General features: G+C 43.9%; 1 protein-coding gene across 1 annotated transcript in view; it reads left to right on the top strand.

The window, feature by feature from the left end:
* The first annotated feature begins 251 nt into the window (after positions 1–251).
* c2cd2l (c2cd2 like) overlaps positions 252–13,013 on the top strand; it is a 77,992-nt gene continuing 65,230 nt past the window's right edge. Inside the window, exons 1-2 of the mRNA XM_084319940.1 lie at positions 252–384; positions 1,122–1,546. Coding sequence (XP_084176066.1) covers positions 1,163–1,546 — 384 coding nt within the window. The 5' untranslated portion in view covers positions 252–384; positions 1,122–1,162. The remainder of the gene's footprint in view (positions 385–1,121; positions 1,547–13,013) is intronic.

Genomic DNA, 13,013 nt, shown 5'->3' with positions numbered 1-13,013 from the left:
AACTAGGCGTTAGGTAGTTTGCAGGCTGTTAGACCCGGAAATGGGCAAAGACACAGCCCGTCACGCGATTGGGCGCACATGTCAGTGGCCAACCAGAGAGCGTCAGTCAGTGGCCAATCAGAGAGCGTCTCCGCAAAATGCGGCTACGGAAAAAAATAACGCGTCTCCCCTCACGAGCTCCATGTAACGCGGAAGTGCAGTGGTCTCCCCTCACGAGCTCCATGTAACGCGGAGTCTCCATGACTCCATCCCGTGTCGACGCCGCACGGTAAACACCGTTATTAACGTCATGTGTTCTGCGCGGCGTCACGTCAGACATTTAGCCACACGCCTCTGGATAAAGAGACAAGCGAGAAAACCTGAATTATGATGATGGATCCTGAGGTATGTAAACACCTCAATGTTACCAAGTTTAATTCACCGCTGTGTCTTTCCGTCCTTTTTATACATAGGTCAGTTTATATGGTAATGCATATTGATACAGATATAATATATCTCGAGGATCTGCAAGCACAAGTGTGAATGTATAACATTAATAATGAGACATTAAACGGGCGGCTATTTGCCATGGTATCTGGAATACTTTGTGTGCATGTGGATATTCCGTTTGTGATTATTATGACTCGGAGCTGTTGTTGACACACACGCACACACACACACACACACACACACGGTCTAACGGTAGTCGGCTCCAGTCCGCACAGCTTCATATTACCGACTCCTCTCATTCGATGCCATCATCACTGACAGGAGCCGCAGCTCGGACCGTTCAAGTTAAACCGGTAGGTATTTTTGTGTCTATAAATTGAGATATTAAATATTTGCCCTTCCTTCCCAAATGTTCGCCTTCCAGACGTGGACAGCATCGTGTCATGCATGCTACGTACTACTGTAGTATAATCTACGTCCATTTCCAATGCGCTGCCTGCTACGACTCGAGGTGCCACACAAATGTGACCTAGAAAATATGCTAACCAGTTCAAGGCAGCCGTGTTCAGCGTCTATAGTTCTATGTGGTGTGTGCCGTTCCTGTGTCATTGCACATTGGTGACCCCATGGATGAAGATACTGACTGTCAGTCTGTCACAGTCTGACTGATTGACTGGCTCTCTCTGCTGCAGCTCGCCGGCCCGGCTCTCTCCCCCCTGACGACCGTGATGCTATGAGAGAGAGGCCCAGGAAGGAGACACCCATGGAGCTCCTGCAGGACCTGAGCTGGCTGTGTCTGGTGGGGCTTTTCCTGGCCTCCCTGATCATCGTGCTGGTGTGGTTGATCCAATACTCGCTGAGTCTACTGCGTCTCCGGAGAGGCAAGCGGGCCGCAGCCACCACCACCAGGCAGACCCCCTTCAAGCTGTCCCACCGGACCCAGACGGGAGGCGTGTGGGGGGTCCTGCTGAAGCTGCGCTTCGGCTGGGACGGGGGTCCGGCCTCCGAGGCGGGGGTCAAGGGTCTGCTGGCCTCGCTCTTCTCCTTCAAGTCGTTCCGGGAGCACTGGCAGAGAGCGTGGGTCCGAGCCCTGAATGAGCAAGCTTGCAGACAAGGGGTGAGTTGGTCATTTAAGCACTCTCTCTCTCTTTCTTTCTCTAAGCGATTATAATGGTTTTAGTAACAGAGGTGGTGGGAATCCTGTAAAACGTAGTCGTAGAATGGAATAATACTACGTGACATACTAAGCCCTCATGACGACTTAGATGATGGTCTTAGAAGAGCACAGCCAAGGTGCTGTAAGTGTGTTTTTGTTGTTGTTAAAAAGAATAGCTCTGACTAACAGCCATCACTGATATAGATTGTCTTGTTTTAAGCAAATGTGTCCTTGAAACAAGTAAAATAATCTCCCAGAGCAGTAAGCAAATTTGACTTGGCAATATTTCTTGAAATAAATAGTATTTTCTGTTTACTGCAGAGCGGAGGGACTGGGAGGCCCATATTACTGACCCATGTTACTGACCCATGTTACTGACCCATATTACTGACCCATGTTACTGACCCATATTACTGACCCATGTTACTGACCCATGTTACTGACCCATATTACTGACCCATGTTACTGACCCATATTACTGACCCATGTTACTGATACTGACCCATATTACTGACCCATGTTACTGACCCATGTTACTGACCCATATTACTGACCCATGTTACTGATACTGACCCATATTACTGACCCATGTTACTGACCCATGTTACTGACCCATGTTACTGACCCATATTACTGACCCATGTTACTGACCCATGTTACTGATACTGACCCATGTTACTGATACTGACCCATGTTACTGATACTGACCCATGTTACTGATACTGACCCATGTTACTGATACTGACCCATGTTACTGACCCATGTTACTGACCCATGTTACTGACCCATGTTACTGACCCATGTTACTGACCCATGTTACTGACCCATGTTACTGACCCATGTTACTGAGCCATGTTACTGAGCCATGATACTGACCCATGTTACTGATACTGACCCATGTTACTGAGCCATGTTACTGATACTGACCCATGTTACTGATACTGACCCATGTTACTGATACTGACCCATGTTACTGACACATGTTACTGTTACTGACCCATGTTACTGATACTGACCCATGTTACTGATACTGACACATGTTACTGATACTGACACATGTTACTGATACTGACCCATGTTACTGATACTGACCCATGTTACTGACACATGTTACTGACACATGTTACTGATACTGACCCATGGTGCTGATACTGACCCATGTTACTGATACTGACCCATGTTACTGACACATGTTACTGACCCATGTTACTGATACTGACCCATGTTACTGATACTGACCCATGTTACTGATACTGACCCATGTTACTGATACTGACCCATGTTACTGACACATGTTACTGACACATGTTACTGATACTGACCCATGGTGCTGATACTGACCCATGTTACTGATACTGACCCATGTTACTGACACATGTTACTGACACATGTTACTGATACTGACCCATGGTGCTGATACTGACCCATGTTACTGATACTGACCCATGTTACTGACCCTTGTTACTGATACTGACCCATGTTACTGACCCTTGTTACTGACCCATGTTACTGATACTGACCCATGTTACTGATACTGACCCATGTTTCTGATACTGACCCATGTTACTGATACTGACCCATGTTACTGATACTGACCCATGTTACTGATACTACTGACCCATGTTACTGATACTGACCCATGTTACTGATACTGACCCATGGTGCTGATACTGACACATGTTACTGATACTACTGACCCATGTTACTGATACTGACCCATGTTACTGATACTGACCCATGTTACTGATACTGACCCATGTTACTGTCCCATGTTACTGTCCCATGTTACTGAGCCATGTTACTGAGTCATGTTACTGTCCCATGTTACTGAGCCATGTTACTGATTGATTGAAAACTTTATTAACAGATTGTAGAATGGGTACAGTACAGTACAGCTCAATACACACAATTGTTAAGGGGATGCAGACCAGAGAAAGACTTTCGTCTTGTTTACATCAGGGTCCCCCATTTTCAATTCATAATGACATTAATGACATTATGCAACATACAGATATATATATTTGAACAAGAAGGAGGGCTGCAGGCAGCGTCTTTGTGGTGTGAATCCATTGTTTCTTTAAAGGTGCTCTTGGATAAGGGCAGCCAGTTGAATAAAAATAAGGAAGTTCCAGGCACTCTTCTTGTATATAAAAAGGGCAAGAAGGCCGATAGAGAGGCCGAAACATGTTGGTGTTTTTTTAATGGTTCTACAATGAACTAAGCTATTTATTAAAGCCTTTTTTATATACAAGAAGAGTGCCTGGAACTTCCTTATTTTTTTACAGATATATATCTTGACATTTCTGACATACATGACATACAGTACTGTTACATTTGTGACATACAAGATATGCAAATATACAGTACTGTTAACCAGAGATCCTAACAGAAAATATATACATACGAGGGCGAGGAAACACCAGGAGGGGGTGGGTGGGTGGGTGGGAGGGGGGATTTGGACATTTACGGGGGCCAGTTTCGAATTGCACCCTCCCGTAGGTGCTCTTTGAGAGCGGTTTTGAAGGTGGGTAGGGATTAAAAATTTCTTTTACGGCTGTTGGTAGGTAGGGGGTTCCACATTGTTGTGGCATAATTGCGAAACGTGTTTAGACCCTTGTTTGTGCCGAATCTGGGTTGAACATGATACACTCTATATCCGTGATGGCTGTTGGGGAATGTAGAGCTATTTAACACATTATTTTAACAAAACAAAATAACACACCACTTCCAGCACCTTGAGCTCACTGAAGAGACGACACACGTGCAAATCGCTTCTCTAAATAGCTTGCGCGCCGGAGGGAGAAGTGGTTTGATGCGTGTGTCCACCAGCATGTGGGCAGTTCAGCTACTCCTCTGCAGAAGGTGTGGGTGTGTAGTGAGTGTTGTAACGAGCGGGAAGGAAGGGGGCGGCGGGGCAGGCCGCTTGTATAACCGCTCGGCAGCAGCGGCAGCACGTGAAGAGAACAGAGATGAGGAGACAGTCGCCAGCGCGGAACCATCACCCACGTCTTGTAGGGAAGACAAAACTCAGCGCAAAAGTCGCAAGTAGTTCAGCTACATCAGGAAAGGATGCTTGTTCCCTTCTCGAGAGGAACTAGTTCGACCATGCTGTTACTTATAATAATCATGTGTTGATGGTCAGCATGGCAGCCTGTCTCAGCCATGCTGTGTACCTACGGTAATCATGTGTTGATGGTCAGTATGGCAGCCTGGCTCAATCCATGCTAATATTTATAATAACCATGATATGTGTTGATGGTCAGCCCGACTGATACTGGATTTAGTGGAGCATAGGCCAATGGAGCATAGGCCATCTACGACTGTTCTCCATCCAACACGGCTTTGGGCTGTCCTTTCTGCCTCCCCCAGCTGGTTCCTTGTCTCTTGAGCTCCGCCTCAGTGTCCCGCCTCCAGGTGTTGTTAGGCCGCCCTCTCTTCCGCTTCCCCTGGGGATTCCAAGTCAGGGCCTGTTGTGTAGTACTGGTTGCCGGTTTCCTCAAAGTATGGCCTATCCATCCCCACTTTCGTCTCAGGATCTGCTTCTGAAAAAAATAAATGATATATCGGCCGATATTCTTTATATATAGCCTATATGAATTGATATTGAATCAAAACCTTGTGAATCAAAATAAAATAAAATCTGGTAATCTGTGCTGAAAGCCAGCCCCTAATGAATGGTAGCATTAAAGGAAAACAAAATACAAATACAATTAAATAAATATGGAATGGAGACACGTCTTCATTCACTAGCTAATTTGCTGATGTCTTGCCGCCACAAGGACTAACAGACAACAGGTAAATATGAGTTTTCAGTTGTATGCTGCATTTTGTGGCTATAAAAGGTTTGTTTATGTTGGTAATGTAAAAAAAACAAAACACTAACCGTCATACTGTCTTTTACTAGTATGCACTTTGCTACTAAGTAATCCACCTTGCCTATATTAGGCTACTACCTACCTACTATGCTAGTATGTCTACTATGACTGTAGCACTCATGTTCGACACTGTTTGACGAACAATATCACTGACCCTTAGCTGCGAGAGTTGTATCCTTCCTTCCAGTCAATCAATCAATCAGTGGTGTAGTCTAGCTTTTTGCTGGGGGTACACTGTGATTATTGGGGGGGGGGCCCAAGTAGTGTTGGGGGTGTGGCCTAAGCCAGGTAGGGCAGCACTATTTCTGACAGAAGGCCATTGAGGCGTAACTCTAATAATAATAACAACAACAACAACAACAACAACAACAACAATAATAATAGATATATAATAATACATGCATCCACACATAACTGAGAGCATTCAGTAATTGATTGATTGATTGATTGATTGAAAACTTTATTAACAGATTGCAGAATGGGTACAATACAGTTCAGCTCAATACACACAATTGTTAAGGGGATGCAGACCAGAGAAATACTTTTGTCTTGTTTACATCAGGGTCCCCCATTTTCAATTCATCAGTACATATATGACATACATGACATACAGATAGACAGTACTGCTACATCTATACATTTATGACATACCAGATTTGCAAATACAGTACTGTTTGTGATACAAAAAGAGTCCAGAAAAGGGAGTTTATACATTTGACGTAAAAACTGTACATTGGAGGAGGTTGGGTGGGGTTGTGTGGGGGGGGGGGGTTGGGTAGGGAGGGGTTGGGGGGGGAAACACTGTACAACTGTACAAGCAAAACTGTACATTGGAATATTGACAACCATACTATGTAAATTATATGAAAGCCAATTACCTTTCCAGCTTTTCCAGCTGGGGAGATTTAAATGCTTTGGACTTTGCAGAGAGGGTACCCCATGATTATCGGCATTTTGCAGGCAGTACACTTGAGTCTCTCCAGTGTACCTCTAGACTACACTACTGCTTCCTGCGGACTTGTTGTACACAACTTGTAAGTCACTTTGGACAAAAGCGTAAATGACCAAATGTAAATGTCCACAAAGCTGCTTCTCCACCTACAGATCAAACCCGATAAGCGTGTTTGATGAGTTACACCCCACATCTACTGTATGTGGTAAACCACACATTCCCCCGCGAGCAGGAGACACGGCATCAAACTCACGGGCCGTCCTTGGATGTAGCGTCTGTCCTCTCCCATTAGTCTCCTCTGCTCCGCGTTGGAGGCGGGAGGCAAAGGTCCCATTTCTTTATTTAAAACTCTTTTACATTTACATTTAGTCATTTAGCTGACTCTTTTATCCAAAACGACTTACAAGTTCTGTATGACAAGTCATCAGGAAGGGCACAACTCTATCAGCTGAGTAACAATGTTCATCAAAGTGTGTTACAGTGTAGGTTAGTTTATTAGGACAAGTGCATGGCAGTAAGGTTAGTTAGGGTTAGATAACTTAAAAAAAAAAAAAAAATCAGATAATGGTTGAAGTGCGTCTTTAGTCGACGGCGAAAGATTGGACGGGTTTCGGCTGTCCTAACTGGGGTGGGTAGTTCATTCCACCATTGTGGGGCAAGGACTGATGACACTTGGTAGGAGCCGTGTATCAAAAGCAAGAGTCATCCACACCGACCGTCAGATATCCCTGTGATCACAGGAAGAGGCCATGGATTCTCCATGGATATTCATTTCCTAGTCATTGAAAACTAATCAAAAACAGACTAGACACAGCGGATCAATGTAGCACTGTAAGCGCTGTATTGGGGGGCGACAGTGGCTCAGGAGATAGTGGTCGTCCTCCCAGGCAGCGTGTCACTTAACCCCTAATTGCTCCCGATGAGCAGGTTGGCACCTTGCATGGTCACCTAGCTGTTGGCGTGTGAATGTGTGAGTGAATGGGTAAAATGTGAAAAAAAAGAAAAAAAAGTGAAGCACTTTGGATAGAAACGCCATATAAATGCGTTCTCCATTCCAATGGATTTCCAAATCCATTTAAGCTCTCTGCAGATATTGGGCGTCATTATGTAAAATGTTCGGTGTCACCGGCAATACCGGTGTTGTCATGAGTTTATTAGTCATGGGAAATGTCACATCACCACGGCAACCCTAGCGCAAAACCAAAATCTCAATTTGCTCATTTCGAACAAGAAGAATGCTCTTGTGGAATGGGGGTTTGATTGATTGATTGAAAACTTTATTAACAGATTGCAGAATGGGTACAATACAGTACAGCTCAATACACACAATTGTTAAGGGGATGCAGACCAGAGAAAGACTTTCGTCTTGTTTACATCAGGGTCCCCCGTTTTCAATTCATCAGGAGGTGAGGCTATAATGTTCAAATGCAGCACAAATCAGGCTTGTTGTGGTCACCTTGTGTTTCTAGGTAGGCAAGAAGGACACTGCCATCTCGCCAATTTTGTCTTTGAACTTCCTTGTGACACTATTTAGAAAGGTAGCGTATATGTTAGCACTCAAAGTCTGTCAATTTTGAATGAAAAACACCAAGTCCCTTCTTCTGATATCTTTGTTGTAAGGATAGTGAGCTAGCTTAACATGTGTGTGCTTCTACACTAGCTAGCATCTTTATCATGAAGTTCAGCTACAGGAAATAAAGAGACCATGGCATGGGATATGGTTATGGTTGGGGTTAAGCTAAAATACAGGATTGTAAACAACCTTTTTGGCTTCGCAGCTTGGCTAAATAGTGACGACCCCCATTCGAAACGTCCTTCCAAGTGATGGGATCTAGACATTATTACCACGTGTAAGCGAGCTGGGCTCTGTTGTGGCTAGACTACACCCAGCGTTTTCAGTTGAACATTGTCAATATATTAACATTCATCTGGAAAACATGCCCATTAGCCATGTGTGGAAACGGGTCTCGATTGACAGGCCTACTTTTGTCCCCCATGCTCGCAAGATCAATAATTGCAAACAGGCAAAACAGCCTCTTGAAAGGTTGGACCCTGGAATTAATGAACAACTGATCGCATTTGAAAGACGATCTGTGAAGGCGATATGGAAAATTAGCATCACAGATTATGATGTCAATACAGTGACATCATACTTCACAATGACTTCTCGTCTGTTAGAGGCGGTACACACAATCAAGTGAAATCGAATCAGGTGTGATCAGTGCTGATACCCAGCCCTGGGTAACATGCAGTTATGTTATAAATAACATCAAACTGGCCTAATGGCTCCTGAAGGTTAACATGCAGTCATGTTATAAAGAACATCAAACTGGCCTAATGGCTCCTGAAGGTTAACATGCAGTCATGTTATAAAGAACATCAAACTGGCCTAATGGCTCCTGAAGGTTAACATGCAGTCATGTTATAAAGAACATCAAACTGGCCTAATGGCTCCTGAAGGTTAACATGCAGTCATGTTATAAAGAACATCAAACTGGCCTAATGGTTCCTGAAGGTTAACATGCAGTCATGTTATAAATAACATGTTATGTTCTCTGTCTGTCCGTCTGCCTGGTTCCGTTTTCTTTGTCCTGTCCATTTATTCATATTCTTTTTTCCCGTCTGCGCCCCGGACCGATGTAAAAATTGGCTGGGGGGCACATTATAAATGCAAATATATCATATCATGTCATATCAACATCAAACTGGCCTAATGGCTCCTGAAGGTTAACATGCGTGATTGGCGCAGAATGAGTTAACTATGAAGTGTAACAACAATACTTGGAGGTAATTATTCAGTGAACCGCTTTGAAATATATATACCGGTATATATATATATTGAAAACACAACGTATCGAATCATGGGATCAAATAAATAATTGCACCGTGAATCGATTTGATCAAATTGGATCATTGAATGGTAGCCTGATAGGTCACTGTAGATTTCCCCCATATCCTGCAGCGTGAAGGGTACTGCACAACAGATGTCCTTGAGGTACAAGAATAACCTACTGAACTTAACTGTGTGTGTGTGTCCTTGTTCTTGTGTGTGTGTGTGTGTGCATGTCCTTGTTCTTGTGTGTGTCAGTGTGTGCGTGTGCTGACATGGGTATGGGAGGGGTTATATGAGGTTGAAGAGGACAGGATCGTGTCGTGTCCCGGGGCTGGTGTTGTGTACTGGCTGGACGGACAAGACTCTGATAGTGAGTGACATGGTGTTGGGGACAGTAGCCCCCCTCCTCCTCCTCCTCCTGAAGCTGTTACTGCAGAAGGAGAAATGTGTGGCTCATCCCACTGACCAGTAGGAATAATGTTCAGTTTTGTGGTAGATAATCCCGAAAAGAATAAGATAAATAAAATGTCTGGACATTTTTAGCATGGTGTTATTCACTGTCAAAGATGCAAAGAAAAATCATAATTTATATTCTCCTTTTTGTTTCATCACAATTTACTCAAGCCTAGTAACAGACACAATATTTCTGACACTGGGAATACATTCCCTGAGATCCATAGATGTCCCTAGATTCCAAGAACAAACAAATGGACCTTGTAGAAGTGGAGCTGTAGGTATGTATTTTTAGGCAGATTTTTCAGAAAATAGGGCTAAAGAGGTTAACACAACCTATAGAGGTTAATGGATACACAAACATCATGTAGAATATGTACTTTTACTTTGAATGAATGAATGAATGAAAACTTTATTTAACAGATTGCAGAATGGGTACAATACAGTACGGCTCAATACATACAATTGTTAAGGGGATGCAGACCTGAGAAAGACGTTTGTCTTGTTTCCATCAGGGTCCCCCATTTTCAATTCATATAGACATATATGACATACATGACATACAGATAGTCAGTACTGCTACATCTATACATTTATGACATACCAGATTTGCAAATACAGTACTGTTTGTGATACAGAAGGAGTCAAGAAAAGGGAGTATATACATTTGACGTAGAAACTGTACATTGGAGGTTGGGTGGGGGGGGTTGGGTACATTGGGATATTGACAACCATACTGGGTAATTTACATTGGAGGTGGTTGGGGGGGGGGGGGGGCGGGGGGCACACTGTATAAACAAGTAACACTGTACATTGAGGGGGGGGGGGAGGAGACACTGTACAAACAAACACAATTGTACATTGAACTATTGACAAAACCATACTAGGTAAATGACTGTACATTGGAGGGGGTTGGAATGATTGGGTTAGGATATTTACAGGGGCCAGTGTTGAATTGCAGTCTCCCGTAGGTGTCCCTTGAGAGAGGTTTTGAAAGTGGGTAGTGATCCACATTCCTTTACAGCTTTGGGTAGGGCGTTCCACATTGATGTGGCATAATTGCGAAACGTGTTTAGTCCCTTATTTGAGCCGAATCTGGGTTTGACATGATTTGTGGAGCTCCCTCTGGTGTTGTGATCGTGGTATTCACTGACCTTTGGGAAGTATTTTGACATGTACATGGGTACCTTGGTCGTGTAGTGTATCTTGTAGACCAGGCCCATTGCAAGTTGTTGTACTCTGTCGTCTACTCTAAGCCATCCTAGGTTGTCGAAGTGGGCAGGGGTGAGGTGGGTTCTAGGAGTAAGGTCAAGCAGTAGTCTGACCAGTTTGTTTTGAGATGTTTGTAATTTTGTTTTTAGCGCCTTTGAGGTGCTTTGGTACCATGAGGTGCAAGCATAGTCGTAGTACCCCTGAATGAGTGCTCCTGCCAGAGTCTTCAGGGTGTTCTTGTTTACCAGAGAGGAGATCCGGTACAAGAATCGAGTTCGTTGGTTGACTTTTTTTTATTACATTGGATGCCATTTTGTCACAGGAGAGATTAGCCTCTAGGATGGACCCCAGGTAGGTAATTTCATCTTTCCTTGTGACAATATTGTCACCCACTGTAACTGAGAAGCCGTCGGTCTTGCTGAGTTTGTTATTTGAACCGAAGAGAATGGACTCTGTTTTGCCCATGTGTAATGATAGTTTGTTATCAGCGAGCCATATGCAGATTCTGCCTAGTTCCGAGCTGAGGGTTTTTTCAACCTGTAACTTGTTCTTGTCAGAGACCAGCAGGGCTGAGTCGTCCGCAAACAGGAACAAGTTGCAGTCACAAGCTGACGACATGTCATTTGCATAAATTAGGAACAGTAGCGGTCCTAGTATGCTTCCTTGTGGAACACCACAGCTCACTGTGAGGGGGGGGGATAGGGTACCGTTTACCTCCACCATCTGTTCCCTCCCCTCAAGGTAGGATTGCATCCAGCTCACTGATAGACTATCAAAACCAATTGCTTTTAGCTTGTCAATCAGAATGGAGTGATTGACCGTGTCAAAGGCCTTTTGTAGGTCCAGCATGACCATGCCGCAGTATTTGCCTGCGTCCACCTCTTGTTTGATGTGGTCATTCAAATAGAGAAGGCATGTGTCAGTGGAGTGGGATGTTCTGAAGCCAGATTGGAATTCGTAGATTAGATTTTTTTCCGCTAGGTACTTTTCGACCTGTTCGTAGACTATTTTTTCCATGACTTTCGAGATGGAGGTGAGAATAGAAACAGGGCGGTAGTTGCCTGGGTCTAATTTGCTGCCCTTTTTGTGCAGAGGGGTCACCCTCGCAATTTTGAAGTCCTTGGGGACGTGTCCCTGTTTTATGGAGAGGTTTATTATGTGTGTGATGATTGGTGTGATGGCGGCTGCTGAGTCTCTGAGGAATTTGGAGGGGATGTTGTCATGGCCAGTGGCCTTGTTAGGTTGGAGGGCGCTCAGTTTATTGAGTACCTCATCTGTTGTTACCATTTCCAGCTTGAAGTCGTCCTTGCGGACCCCTAGGTTTTTGTAGAAAGCTACTATGTGTTCTACCCCATAAAGCCCTGAGTGGGAGGGTAGTTTGTTTACCAGTGTTGTGGCTATGTTTGTGAAGAAAATGTTTAAGTAATTGGCTACATCCAGCTTGTCTGTGATGAGCGTGTTGTCAGTTTTTATGTTTATGTTTGAGAATCTGGTTTTAAGTTTTTTACTGCATCCTAGTTGATTATTGAGTAATTTCCAAAGTTCACGTGGTTTGTTTTTGTTTTCCTCAGTTTTGTCATTGATGAAATTCTTTTTTGCAGTTTTGATCATGGAGTTTACGTCGTTTCTTAGTCTGTTTCTTTCTAGTTTGAGTTCAGTCACGTGGGCTTGGAGTTCACTGCTCGTGCTTTTAGTAAGCTTTGACTGACTTTTACGAAACTCAGAGCATTTTTTGTCTCTGGTTTTCATAGCGGCCAGTATTTCGGAGTGCATCCACGGCTCAGCGCGATTTTTTACCCTGGTGGTTCTTAGGGGGGCCATGTCGTTTAGTATTGCTGAGAATTTGGTTTTGAAACCAAGCCATGTTTCGTCAACCAGTGTACCATTGAGTTCATCTGACCAGTCCAGACTCTCCAGTTCAAGGTTGAAGGCCTCGCTAGAGTAGGTTTTGAGGTCTCTAGATGTGACTGTTTTGTGGCAGCCAGCCTTTTGTTTTAGTTTTTTTCGGGTACAGAATATCATATAATGATCACTTAACCCACATGCTATAACCCCTTTATTTGAGATCTTGGACTTGTCGGAGGTCAGAATGAGGTCAATGGT

Source organism: Notolepis coatsorum, assembly GCF_963971535.1.
Source record: "Notolepis coatsorum genome assembly, chromosome: 8".
Lineage (NCBI taxonomy): Eukaryota > Metazoa > Chordata > Actinopteri > Aulopiformes > Paralepididae > Notolepis > Notolepis coatsorum.
This window is presented reverse-complemented; position numbering and strand designations above follow the sequence as displayed.